Source organism: Cephus cinctus, unplaced genomic scaffold (genome assembly GCF_000341935.2).
Source record: "Cephus cinctus unplaced genomic scaffold, Ccin1 Ccin1_scaffold0398, whole genome shotgun sequence".
NCBI classification, from domain to species: domain Eukaryota; kingdom Metazoa; phylum Arthropoda; class Insecta; order Hymenoptera; family Cephidae; genus Cephus; species Cephus cinctus.
This window is the reverse complement of record NW_014333082.1, coordinates 177246-191383: the sequence shown is the minus strand read 5'-3', so window position 1 is coordinate 191383 and position 14138 is coordinate 177246. Positions and strand designations below refer to the sequence as shown.

The 14138-nt window shown below is 43.6% G+C and overlaps 2 protein-coding genes and 1 long non-coding RNA gene across 3 annotated transcripts in view; 1 reads left to right on the top strand and 2 right to left on the bottom strand.

The window, feature by feature from the left end:
- LOC107267302 (zinc finger protein 395) overlaps window positions 1-8140 on the bottom strand; it is a 58169-nt gene extending 50029 nt beyond the window's left edge. The window contains exon 1 of the mRNA XM_015738833.2: window positions 6959-8140. Coding sequence (XP_015594319.1) covers window positions 6959-7348 — 390 coding nt within the window. The 5' untranslated portion in view covers window positions 7349-8140. The remainder of the gene's footprint in view (window positions 1-6958) is intronic.
- On the top strand, window positions 5319-5894 carry LOC112494287. Its single transcript, XR_003059555.1, has 2 exons — window positions 5319-5396; window positions 5543-5894. It is a non-coding gene; the product is annotated as an uncharacterized LOC112494287 (long non-coding RNA).
- Window positions 8141-8260: 120 nt separating the features above from the next.
- Window positions 8261-10002, bottom strand: LOC112494286. Its single transcript, XM_025084555.1, has 3 exons — window positions 9670-10002; window positions 9302-9393; window positions 8261-9032 (listed from the first exon to the last, which is right to left on the bottom strand). Exons 1-3 carry the CDS (start codon window positions 9854-9856, stop codon window positions 8961-8963), a joined length of 351 nt encoding a protein of 116 aa, XP_024940323.1. The 5' UTR covers window positions 9857-10002; the 3' UTR covers window positions 8261-8960.
- Between the last annotated feature and the right edge of the window lie 4136 nt (window positions 10003-14138).

Sequence of the window (14138 nt, the reverse complement as noted above, 5' to 3'; positions counted from 1 at the left end):
AGAGAGAGAGAGAGAGAGAGAGAGAGAGAGAGAGAGAGAGAGAGAGAGAGATTGACCCTCTCTACGACCACCCACTCCTATACCTATATATACATCCCCTTCTACCCGCCATCAACAAACACTCCTAGAACTCAATGCTGCTACGTACTACTGCTGCTGATGCAACCTTGTACTCCTGCGCGTGCCGCAAGAGGATCGTGTATGCAACGCATGAATTATGGAGCTACCATAATGCTACGTTAGCCTTAGTTATTGTGCGCCGAATGTGGATGCGGCCTTAGAACTTCAGTGCGAGCCGATGAAGATGATTTAGACTTGATATATATTCACCTGGTTCTTGGGTGTGCGGTGCTTCTCCTTTCACAGAATTATATGGATCAGTTAGGTGACTTAAGGTGAAGCAAGATGATACGGACGGATGCTGAATGGGAATAAATAAATGTTATTAAAGTTTTTCTATGAACACAATGGATCGCGAGGATTCTTTTAAAAGTATACCATGTGCTCGACATAGAAGGTATAGTCTGGTCGTATTTATAGGCGCTGTATGATATATGGGCCTTGCAGCGTGGAATACGTCCCCTATTTACATAATGCGATGTCTTTTAATACTCATCGAAATTCTTTGCCTGTCCATTCACCCCGGGTAATTACCCAAGCGCTGTTGGGACTGACTCCTCGTGACTGGGCCCATTGAAATTCGCTACCTGCACGTCCATTACGGCTCGACGTACGCGGGGCATATTTATAAAACGGTCCCAGACGATGCCATCGAGATCAGCTACTTCATACGACTCTGCTTCTGGGTCAATAAACTGACCCGAGTTCGATGGCGGGGAATCTTTTTTTTCCAGCTATCAAGCTTTTGTTATGACGAATCGTCATTGTGGACGGTGTTATATGCGCCACGATTGACGGCCATGGTGAACACTTGAGAGTAATAAGTACTGCCATTACACGTGGCAAAGGGCCCAGGCTCTTATGATTGGGGACCTCTTGACAAGTACCGACCGCCTTTTAAATGACTCGAACGACGTTTGCAACTTTTCTCAATGGGTCCCAACTACTAAATATTGATTTAATCGTGTTTCTTAAGGTTCACGGGACCTTGTGACGGGGGGCCGTAAGGCCCGCGATGTATTTCTTCATACCTATAAAGGGCTTTCTCGCAGGTACCTACTTTATAGGCACCGGAGTAGATTGGACACGAAACCCCAATAAGGGCCTTACTACGCGACTAGGGTGACCTAACGTCCAATAAGGCCTAACTCTACGTACACGTGCATCGCTTCCTGGAGGGAGCCCGATTTCCAACTACGTGCTAGACTAGCTATCGTTCCCACGCAATCTCGCACGTGTTCTGCAGGTAGACTCGACGGCATGAAGCTCCGAATTCCAAATGCGCCGGACTCTGTCCAGCATTTACGTATTGTGCACAGGAGTTCCATTGTTTTCGAAGAATCCATTCTACTTGTCCTTCAGCCACGTTAAACTAGACCTCCGGACCTTTTCAAAGATGAAGAGTAAAATTGAATATACAAAGAGCCTCTTTTTTTACCCGAGATAAAAGTTCATTGTAAACTGTTATTCGCAAAATTTGTACCCTGCATACCCCTAGGACAGTGCATCCTTCGATAGAAACAAATATTATGCATATAAACAAGCTAAACTGATATCAATGTCTTCCTGGTCGTACATTGTGAACAACGCTTTAAATGCTACAGAGTCTAAGCGGCATCCAGCTGGCCGTTCTAGATCGGAGCCACCTACTCTCACTTTTGCTTCTCTTCGTGGCCGACCTATGTCGGCTACGTCCTACTTAGAGTTGGCCACAAGAAACTAAGAAACGATCTTCGCTCAATCGGCATACAGTCTGCCGAATTCACGAGAGAAAGTGGAAAGTCCTCGATGCTCGTCATTGTAGGCTAATGCCGTGCTTTAAAGGCGACCCGACTATATCGCTCCTCTATAACATTACGAACTACGCTGTTGTAACAGCGTCTATACCCCGAGTGCTGCCGATTGAGACCCGCGCCAGTAAATTGCACAGAGCCATGCTCGAGCGACCGACCATAGTTTCACGTTTCAGGATATCAGCAAGAAACGGGAAGAATTACGAGAGAGAAAAAGAGAAGATTATATACGTATATACAGTTTACAAGAAAAGTATTAACGGTCAGAAGCGACAATTGAAAAAAAAAAAAAAACCTAGTACGATGAATCGCATGCGCCATTGTTTCCGCCATTTCCTCGAGGCACTAAATCGTTGAGGTAATACTCTGTGGTAACCCGGCAGCGATCACTCTTGCGTAACCTATTTACCGTCTGATCGTAAGTGGCAGTGACATAACCTCGTCTGGCAGATCAGCGGTGTACGAGAGGATGCGTTAGCTCGCGACCAAGGCTTCTGCGCATGCGCACTTAATTCATCCAATATGCGCACAACCAATAGAAAAGTCATTCTGCGCATCGGAAGAAGACGCCCGGGTTCCAACGGCCGAATTCCAATTTAAACTCACGATCGCTAAGAGACCGTTGCCATTTACCATTAAAGCCAACCAGTATCTTATGTCCCACTGAGAGAGAACAAAACCCGATCGACTTGTAAATAAATATCATGCATCGTTAGTGGGCCAGAAAATAATAACGAGCGCGTTGCAGTATTATGCTCCTTATTAACGATAACGAGTGACATTAATATGCATTATGGGAAAAAAAGGAAAATATATCTCTCGTTGATGTACTACTATGTTTACAACCTAACCTAACCTATCGCCAGACAAACCATCGCTAGCGCCGCAGCACCAGTGAGACTTCTTACTGGAACGGTAATGCAAGAGATAGCGCAACCTCTAGCTCGGGTACTCAATGATTACCATGAGCAACGATGATCGCTTCCCATGGTTATGGTTAACGAAGAGAATTCAAATTGATATTAACAACGATACCTCGAGCGAGTAATTAATGCCTGAAATTGGTGCGTCAAGGATATCCGTGCAATTGTACTGCGAGAGGCAACCGGCGGAATGAAAGTCAGGCGATTCAAAAACGGGACGCGAAGCCAGTACGGCATCGTAGTTTAAATGCTGCGTTGCGGTGTTCCTGGATATTCAGTTGATTCGGCTGCTCGGTCTCTTCTGGTCGCGTGACGTACGACCCATCGCGCATGCGCACAACGTTGTTTACGTCGGCTAAGTTGCTCCGCCTATCTTTGGCTCCACGCAACCAGATCTTACTCAACCTCACACGCGGGGAACTCTGACACCCTTAATACCTCTCATCGTGCTACGTAGTAATGTAGTAGTACGGTGCTATAGTATAATAGTACGACGGAACAGCACTATCCCAGCGTGTATTACAGTAATCCAAACTATACGGCCGTAAAATTTACTCCCATCGCTACTATTGCTCCTTCATACCAAACTGTACCTACGAGACTTGCTTGACAGAGCGTGAAGTGGATTTGCCAAACGTAACAGACAATCCGGACTACGGTAGCTTTCTGGTTTTACTGTACTTTTTTTTTTTTTTTTTTTTTTTTCAGTACCGTGAACTACGAGTTTCCCCATTTCAGATACACGATACCTGGTATACTGTTTGTTCCGGTAAACGGAATGTACCGGAATTTTTAGTATTTAGGTAACGGTGAAATTTACTGTCAATGGGATTGGCAGTGCGATAACGTGGCTAATGAAGGGTATGTTCCGAAACTTACTGCCAGTACTGCAACCAACGCTGTCCTTATTCTTTCATACGTATCTGAATGAGATATACTTTTGCAGTACTTTCAACAAATTTCGGAACACGCTTGAAATACTGACAAGCGACGGAAGTAGGAAAACGACGTGTTACACTCGAGTGACGTCGCAGTTCCTTTGGACGCTTTACATGACTTGTGATGTATTTGAGAACGAGGGTAACAATAACAATCAATGACTTAAGATGCCTAATACTTTAGTAGGACTGTTTTATATTGAATTGTCGTCGACCTATTTTTTTTGTGTGGAATAATCATGCGGTATAAATCCTTTGAAAATGAACCGGGAGAACCAGTGACGCTATGGTCAAGTATTCTTTGAGCATGTTTGTCGTATCACTGACGAGACTCTGTAGCAACGCGCTTCATACCTATTACGAATCTAGCCGCGCCCGGCTAGCGGGATCCGAGGCCACGTAGAGTATAGGTTTCCATGTTGTTTTCATAAAGTCTGTTTATAGGATGAACGACAACGTAACTTTACTAAACCACAGAATAAGTGTGTGAGGGAGCCTGTTGTGAAAAATCCTAAATCTAAGGTTTAATGTTATTTTTTTTTGTTCTTTTCCTTGTCTATGTCGAAACGGTAATTTTTTATTTAAGGAGGAATGTAACAGGCTATCGGTACGTATGACTTGTCATATGAACGATGCTGGAAGCGAGGAAACTCGACTGAATAAGGAATATTAAGGGTTTCAATTTTCATAGTTTTAATCCAGCAGGGAAAAATATGCTGCTTTACGAATTATGGGTTGGCGATTCTGATTATAAATGAATAACGCTGTAATTACTAGAAACTTTTTTTTCTCTCATGATGCCAAACGATAGCTACGTATCTAGGGACCGGCAATAGCGGTAAATGGTATTATTGTGTACGGCATCGCGTCAGATGGCAAGACTTGGCCAACTAAGTTACGCTACATCTCGGAAAATATTTTTATTAATTTAGATGCAAAACGAAAGAAAAAAAGAGAAAACTGAGCCGCGCGTACCATCTGGTTATTTCTGTGCACGAGCAACCAGCGTGCGGCAAGTGCAACAATTTCCAAGTCGCAAGGTTCTAGTAATAAAATTTTTTGTTATGTTACACTTCCGCGAGAAATATAAAGGCAAACTATTTTTTTAATGACGATTACCACAAAGCATTTCTATCAAATTTAACGTAACGAACGTCTTATCCAAATTGTTTAAATGTCATTGTGGAACGGCGTTGCTTGAGAGCGCAACAGAATAGCTGCATAAAACGTAAATCGTTCCGACACAAAGAACGCAGTCTGCCGAAATTCCAAACGCAATGACTCTCATGCATCCCAGCGACTGGATCATTTACTTCTCTTTGTTTTCAGCTCGCCTGCATCGCTCCTGGTCTTTCCCCTAACCGCCATAATCTCCTATGAGACACACCGTCGATGCGCGCATGCGCGTTACAAACGAGGACGTCCATTTGATACACTTTAGGAACGAGGTCACGAAAATTAAATTTTCTCATTAAATAGTCGGTCCCTACCCCCGACTCGACGGACGATTTCGACATACGGTATGCAACCACGTAAATCCAGGAATTCGTACAAGAACGAATTTCTCACTTTTTCAAAAATAACCTCCAAAGCAACTCGATGCACGGGTAACGCAATTAACGGTAAACTTTGAACACATATTTTATAACAGAATGTCACTCCAAGCACGTAATAAGATACAATTCGATCCCACAATATAACAAAACGATTCTTTTCATGAAATTCTAATCACAATTTCTCAATTCCACACAATCGGCAACTGTCATAGTGTCTCGCGTGAATCAGCACTGGCAACCAAAGTTTGTTGGCCTTGCCGCACGAGAGCGCCACTTCCGGCGGGCTAGGATCATTCGCCGGGCGGGCATTGGCATTGGTGGTTCGCGTCGGCGACGACGTCGACGACAACGATGACGACGATCGCCGGGCTGACGGAGAGCGCACCAGGTGTAATCTCGCGCGATAAAATGGCACATGGTACGCTTGTTACGCCAGTTACCGTTCTTTCGTATGTATTAATAGTAATGGGAATGATATAGCATCGTTTCTAAACTGGTACGTAATGATCGTAAAGAACAAAAAAAAAAAAAAAGAAAAAAAGAAATACAAGTAACCAACCGTAATCGTGGTAACTTTTGAGATACCCTTTTGACAGTTCCAGCAGACAGATGTAATGACGATGACACGTGGACAAGAAATTACTTACTACTATTACTGCCCTGAACATACTATTGAATTATTATCATTAAACGTGAGACGGTTATCAGTGCCGTGACATACATGATAGTCATAACGTATATATGTGCATCTCGAAAGCATTTGACATGTGGACGAACGATGACTGTGTTGTTATTTACCTCAATGGACGTAATGGCGGGAAAGTTATTGATTCGATTCACTTATTACTTTTGGCACATATTTTTTTTTCACTATCGACGTCTTATAAATTGGGTATTTAACGAGTGATGACAGTTGAGACGGTGGTTGCCAAGGTAAGAGTTTTAAGAGCATCACTGTTATCGTCATTACTATTACTATCTACTCTACTCTCGGTTACGTGAATGTCGTTCAGCCAATAGTGTCCGCTCGAACGCGACGAAAGTAAAAATAAACATTGGGCTGCGTAGTACCGTATTGGTATTTAAGACAGACCGTTACTTCGTTCTCTTTAAAATGCCGAAAAAAGTTTGCCTATAACCGTTACCGTTACTGTTACAACCAGCACGAAAAGCCGGCTACAGTATCTTGTTTATTTTTTCACTGTAGCAAAATAAGACAAAGAACGCCACGCTTTGCCACTAGCGGCGACGCGCGCAACTACGCTTTCTCTATACAATTCTAAATCAGAGTAATGTCGTAATAAAAATGTAAAATTATACAAGTGCACAACGAAAACTGCTTCAATGTAAAAATTCATACACAAACGTATCTCGAATGAAACATCGACGAATTCAAAAAAAAAAAAGAGCGTCCAAAATCTATCGGTGACACGGTCATAAATAGAAAATAAAAGAATGACGCTTCGACTGTAGCAGAAACAAAAGAGCATGGGTAAGTGTCACAATAGTAAAGCCGGTAGCAGAGATTTAGTAGGAGTAAGAAACTGTTAGTGCACAAACAGGTAAGGAAAGAAAACAGAGAAGAATGACTGAATGATGAATGAAAGGAGTAAAAATGTGAAGCCGACCTCTTGACCATTGGGCGCAATGATCACGTCAACCTCGTCCAAGTGCTCTCGATGCTGAGTAACCTCGGCGTGTATCTCCCGTCCGTTGTAGGTGAGATAGACCTTCTGTCCAGGTACGAGTATGGCTGCAGTGACAGAACCAAAACCAGGTCCAATGAGGTCCCTGTCAGAGTACTCGGTACTTGGACTCGGCGGACGACCACCTGGTACCGCGTCAAATCTTACAGAGTACCTTGTCTTGGGAGTAATGCTAAGTCCAGATTCGGCAGTAGTACTCGCCGGTGTTTTCACTGCGTGAATCACGCCACTGTAGTATTTACCGTCGTTCCCGGGGGCGCAAACCCTGGTGCCGATGATGCTACGCTTGGCCAGTCTCTTGCCCGTCGACATGGCCACGCACTTAACTAACACGCGTACTACTTAACTAATCGGGGTAATAATGCACTGCACTGAGAACCACTGGTCCTTAGGTCATAGCCCAGCTCTCCGCTGAGCGTGCTCGCCGTTAAAGGAACTCCTCACGGAACGCACAAAGCGATGCGGTGGTATGCCTCGTCTCCTGGCGGACAGCATAATAGCAAGGGAAGTGCCCTCGAAGTAATTGGCTAGGCGAGCCGTTCCGTAAGAATTGAAGGATTTTTAAACAAAATGTTGTTTTCAGGCGAGTTACGATTTTCTCGATGACGCAGTTTGTTAAATCGAACCGCGAGCGGACATATGACACGACACAGCTGGCCGACCGGCTGGGACTGAGGACCGGGCGGCTTTCACTGCGCCGGCCGGCCGCCCGGGAAAAACAGCTGATAGATAACAACAAACCCACGTGATCTACTCCTCGACGCTCATTGGCTCAGCGGCTGACCTACATACTCCCATTGGTTCGCCGGGCGGAGGACAAGAAGAACGGGAAAAAATGTGCGACTGGAGACCGTCAATGCGAAGACCTTCCACTGCGCAATGTTCATACGACACTCTATTGTGACATTTTCGATTTTGTTTAATTGTTCGACAGTACGATATAATAGGTTAGTTTGGATCTTTGATATATCACGATTTAAAATCGCTCTGTATACCGTAGATGTATTACGAAAACTCTACCAAGTTATGCGCCCGCTGTTGCTCAGCTGTCACAACGCGGCGGCCATTTTGTTATCAGCTGAGGAAGCCGGTGACGAAATGCTTGAGAGTGGAGTCCTTTTTAAGGCTCGTAAGATCTTTGGCCAAAGCCATTAATCGCACAAGACAGTCCCACCATGTCTTCTAACATAATGCTCTAAATATATCAGTAAATACAGTGTTTTCGTGAAAACTACGAATTAAAGTATTTCAAGTAATTCATTTATATGCAAATACCAGAGGATACCCTTCGATTGTTTTTATAAGTATAAAAGTAAATGCGATTCAGCTGTCAAGCACGGCGGCCATTTTACATCAGCTGAGTCTACCGGTGACGACATTACGCGAGTGGAGTGTCTTTCGCTTTAAAAAAATTAAACATCTAACCGCATCCAAAGAGTATTATCCGCCAAGACTGTTCACCGTCAATGCTCCCTGTAATTTCCCGTTGACTCTGTTTGGAAATTGACCGAACTCATCCTTTGTTTCTGCGTTCTGATTTCCGGGAAAATGGCGGCCGACTCGTCGTTCCTCTTTGTTCCATTATTTTAATCTTTACGATGTATCTTTTTTATTTTCTAATCGTATACTATTTTTTAACAATACCAACCGATGCCCTAATATCTTCCTTGTTTCAAGTGATTCTTCGCATTCTTTCACGAATTCCCATCTCGGTACCGTTCTTTGCTCAGCTGTCAGTGGCGATTTCCATTTAGCATCAGCTGGCCGAGCCAGTGACGAAACGCACGAGTGGAATATCTCAAGCAATCACCTGTCTTCTGTCAGCTGGGCTCGGGGACAGCCAGGAACGCTCAGGGCCGTCCTTTACTCAAGTTAAACATCACTGTCGTATTTTTCTTCATCAACACCGCACTCGTACCTCGAATTAGCCGTGATGCTGTGCGCAGCGATTTTCTAACCAATCCTGATTGTGTGTTAACTGGACACAAGACGTATTCTTAAAACACCCAAATTCAAGTCAATAAAATTGACAGCACAAAATAAATTATATTTTAGTACATATTGATTACTACGGTGGAACTTCGATAACTCGAATCTCAAGGAAAACGAAATATGCTTCGACTTGACGTAGTTTGACCTATCAACTTTTTCAAGTTATAGAGGTGAAGCATTAGAAAATTCGAAGATTCATAGCTTTATAGAGATTTTTGACTCATAGAATTTCGAGTTATCCAAGTCCCATTGTATTGTCAAAGATAAACTTACAGTTATTATATTTTCCTGTAATCTTTTGATATTAGCAAAATTTAATATTATCATTATTCTTCGCTGCTCTCTTAATATTTGTTCGAGACCTACTAACATTAAAAAATTACTGATAATCGAACACGCTCAGATTGTCAGACGTGTACGAAGAAAAATGAAGTTTTAACTTCAGACACAAAAAGCCCCAAATTTCAATATTAAATTCCCGAATTGCATGGTAACTTGAAAACACATGAAGATTATGGCAATAATGGTAGTCATACTTAATGCATAAATTAGCATATTTTTGGCTCGTTATCGTAGATCATGGTATTCCATGATAACGAAACTTCATTTTTCTCAGCGTGGGTTTAAATCCTATGCTATACCTTTAACGTCCTTTGACGTTTGCCATTTACTCATATCGGACATCGAAACAATTTGTGTTATGCGGTCGGCGATATTCCTCAGATAAACACAGCAAATACTGATTCCGTAGTCCGAGGAATATCTCGCACAATGCTTGGGGATTGAAAAATGTAGATGGGAGCTTCCAAAGTCTAATACGTTAATCATAGAGATATTTGAAAGTGGCGGTACTATAGTCTCTAGATATCCTAACTTGCATAATGAATGCTACAGTTACATGCATATTCTATTTATGTATACAAGGAATTATAGCTGATTCCAATACTTTATTGATTAATCACTATTAAAACCGTATCAAATATATATATATACGTCATTGATAATTATATTATATTTTTCATATATATATATCCAAAATGCATAAACTGTACTTTAATGTATACTATATAACTACCGGCTGCTAATAGCACCAGTTGCTCACAATATTAAGACGTGTGTATGCTACGTCTACAAGTAGACTGTACACCGTGTGCAGTAGATATATTATATCCTGCATCTGGATGGAATATATACTGGGCACGATATATGTAAATATATCATTGGTCAATGTTGGATACGCCTAGCTGTACCTACCTGTATTTCTATAGCCATTGTGTATATAGATATTCAAGTATATGTCTTCATATAGAATGTATTATATCGACATTCACGTGTTACAGTGCTCTGACGAAAAAGTATGCTGCGTGCGTATTGGCCGGTAACCGGGATGCTCGGTAACGTGTGTGAATCTCAACTGGGCATGTTTACACGTGAGCTTCGTTTGGAATGTAAATTGCGTAAAGGAACTTTACCGTTAGTCACCCATTTCCCTTGGACAAGTCGTACGGATTAGAGTGGCTTGGCGGTTAATGAGGATTCGTGTTGCCTAATGGTACCTGATATTGTATTTCTTGTTGAGGGAACCCTTCTTGGGTTATTACGTCACGAAAATGAATCCGCCATTAGGGATTGCGGTATTTGGTTTCTGCAGGCAGAGTCGTGCCAATATTTTTTCGCATGAATTTTACGAATTTGTCTCGTACGATATTATGGGATTAATTTGCAATCGATGATCGTGAACATGATGTTTTATTATCTGATAAAGTGACTTTATGATTTCTTCGGTTTCTTCATTTGATAATTGTTTATGGTTGTATCTTTTACGAAAAGAATAATTCGACGCGAAATTTTATATGTGAATTTGAGAATTGCGAAAAATTTTGAGTTGGATTACTTTTTCATTTTGGGTTGATAATTGAGAAAATGGTGTCAAAATTATTAACTTTGCGGAATGTGCGCTGCACTTTGGGAAGGAAGCGCTGTGAAAATTCTGTGATTTACAATTTTCGATGACATTCTACTCGCATGGTAAAGAAGAAGTCTGGTATCCCCTTAAGTACGTGTACAGTTATTTTGTGGAGAATGGGGTCCCACTCGAAATGTTGATACTAATGGCGACATCTACATATATCTTGCGTTGATAATACCGACTGAGCATTAAGTTACCTTGTTCATGTTGACTGAAGATAACTAGACTAGGCATCCTGAATCTTCCGTATCGCATGAGTCTGACATACCTTGTGAACCATATCTTATGAGAATCCACGTCACGAGAGCACTGTCGGGTAGTTAGCGTCAAAAGATAAAATTGTATGTTTTTAAAAGAGGCTGCAACCGAAAGAAATATCGGTTCGGTTACGGTTTTCACAATGGTGAAAGCTTGATTTTGGTTTTAGTTTTCGTTTTTCAGTTTTGAGTTTTTCATTCATCATTTTTCGTTTACGGTTCTCAGTTTCGGTTTTCGAAATTTAATAGATTTCGATTTGGATTTTTAAAAAATATAGTTTTTGGTCATGATTTTTTATTTTCTGTTTTGCCTTTTTCGTTTTCAATTTTCGGCTTCTAGGTTAGGTGTGTTTCTAATAGAGATTAGTAGGGAGATTGCCAGTGGGCCGATTTTCTTGAAACCAATTTTATTTTGGGGTTGAAGCGCGACTTGAGCGGCGAGCCGTCGAACCATACCCACGTTTTTGATTAATCGAGTATATACGTTGTAACGTAATTCTTTACCTTAACTCGACACCGATAGCAAAACATCCGAGAACAAACTATCTTCGAGATAGGTTACGTTACCTTCGGCCGTCCAATATATTGTAACGTAATTTTCTTTAACTTGACCCGACACCGACATACGGGAACGACTATCTTCGAGAACCAACCTACGTTACCTTCGGCCGTCCACCCGTCGTTCGTGCTTCCGCAAGCCAGGCGGGCGCCAGTCAATTCTTTTTTCACCGGGAACTGACGAGCCGGTATAAACTGGGAGTTGGGGTGGAACAGGCCCAACTCCACTAACAGGAGAATTCTGACGGAACCTATCAGACGAGGCGATAGCTTGACAGATCCTGATCCTGATCCGCGGGCGCCAGTCAATTCTTTTTTCACCGGGAACTGACGAGCCGGTATAAACTGGGAGTTGGGATGGAACAGGCCCAACTCCACCAAGAACGAGAGCTCTGACGGAACCTATCAGAAGAGGCGATAGCTTAACGGATCCTGTCGATTTTTGGGGACGCGTAAAATCGAGAAACGCAACCGTAGGTGCTGATCTTTGGGGTCGCGTAAAATCAGCAAACGCAACTGGATACACGAACGGGAGCGGACGGTTACGGAAATGCACGGCCGCTCAGGCTGCTAGGTTTGAGCTAGAGAGGGTCGGCATAAGAATCAGGCAAATAGTGCGAGAGACAGAGAGCGACGAACCGAGAACGTATCAGAACGAATCTTAATCGTCTATCGAGATCCCTTCACCAATTAATAAATCGGGAATCCTCACCGGAGCTGGTGCAGCTAATCCATGGAGGCCGAGAACTGTATCCAAAGGACACTGGTGAGCACTGCACTAAGACACAGCACTACACCACCGTAACACTCACAGGAATTCATAGAATTCCTGGATATCGCGAGAACAACGCGAATATATTGTAACGTAATTTTCTTTAACTTGACCCGACACCGACATACGGGAACGACTATCTTCGAGAACCAACGTACGTTACCTTCGGCCGTCCACCCGTCGTTCGTGCATCCGTAAGCCAGGCGGGCGCCAGTCAATTCTTTTTTTCACCGGGAACTGACGAGCCGGTATAAACTGGGAGTTGGGGTGGAACAGGCCCAACTCCACCAAGAACGAGAGCTCTGACGGAACCTATCAGAAGAGGCGATAGCTTAACGGATCCTGTCGATTTTTGGGGACGCGTAAAATCGAGAAACGCAACCGTAGGTGCTGATCTTTGGGGTCGCGTAAAATCAGCAAACGCAACTGGATACACGGACGGGAGCGGACGGTTACGGAAATGCACGGCCTCTCAGGCTGCTAGGTTTGAGGTAGAGAGGGTCGGAGTAAGAGTCCGGCAAATAGTGCGAGCGACAGAGAGCGACGAATCGAGAACGTATCAGAACGAATCTTAATTGTCAATCGAGATCCCTTCACCAATCAATAAATTGAGAGTCCTCACCGGAGCTGGTGCAGCTAATGCGTGGAGGCCGAGAACTGTATCCAAAGGACACTGGTGAGCACTGCACTAGGGCACAGCACTACACCTCCGTAACACTCACAGGAATTCATAGAATTCCTGGATATCGCGAGAACAACGCGAGAACTGTACGAATCGAGAACTTGCTATACCGTAGCGAAACACGGCAAGAAAAACTATCAAGAGATAGCACGGGAGCACGAGCCAGCCCGTGACACCTTGTTCGGTGCCCCGAGACAGACTGCTTTGACAATAGCCAAATGCCATATTCGGGAACTAATCATTCTGATTGGTCGAGAGCCTTGTAACCGATAACTCTTCCATCTCCTTCGAGTCGTCCCTTTAAACCAAATCAAAAGCGTTCCTTAACGAATCGGTACGTAACTCCTGGAGATCCTCCACGGTCGCTTCCCCAGGGCATCGGACGACAGCTGGGCACCACACCCTTAACTCGGGCAGGAGGTTCCTCTCCTGCCCTTAACCGTAACAAAACTTCCTCCGCCCGCTCTACAGCCCTTTGCCCATCTCCAGCGGGGCGCCGGTATCTCACCCGGGCTTCTGCCGGTCCGTGGAGACGTCTCCGTCGGGTACTCTCCTCTGCCGGGCAACTCGGTACGTCGAGACTATCTCCCCACGGCAGATTCGAGCACCTCGACCTCAACTAAACAATAACGAAATCTTACGAGAGCCTTGACATAACTATACGAATCAACCCGAGAGCGTAGCTTCTGAGCAGGGTGGCGACCCGAAGGGAACCAGAAATCCAGAAAGTTATCTGTATCGGTAACCGATGCCGCCTTGGGACCGTGATTAGAAAAATCACGTGACAACATATATACGTATACTACGCGTGAAATTTGTGAGCTCCGTGAGATGCATGGATCTATATCGGATGGCACTCTAAAGCATGTGTA

Bases quoted from the DNA above. Each gene is read 5' to 3' on its own strand.
- LOC112494286 (XM_025084555.1), bottom strand. From the start codon at position 9,856: ATGATTAACGTATTAGACTTTGGAAGCTCCCATCTACATTTTTCAATC. The intron at 9,394-9,669 runs GTATAGCATAGG...TTTTAATGTTAG, and splicing joins AACGTCAAAGGACGTTAAAG to TAGGTCTCGAACAAATATTA. The intron at 9,033-9,301 runs GTAAGTTTATCT...GGGTGTTTTAAG, and splicing joins TACAGGAAAATATAATAACT to AATACGTCTTGTGTCCAGTT.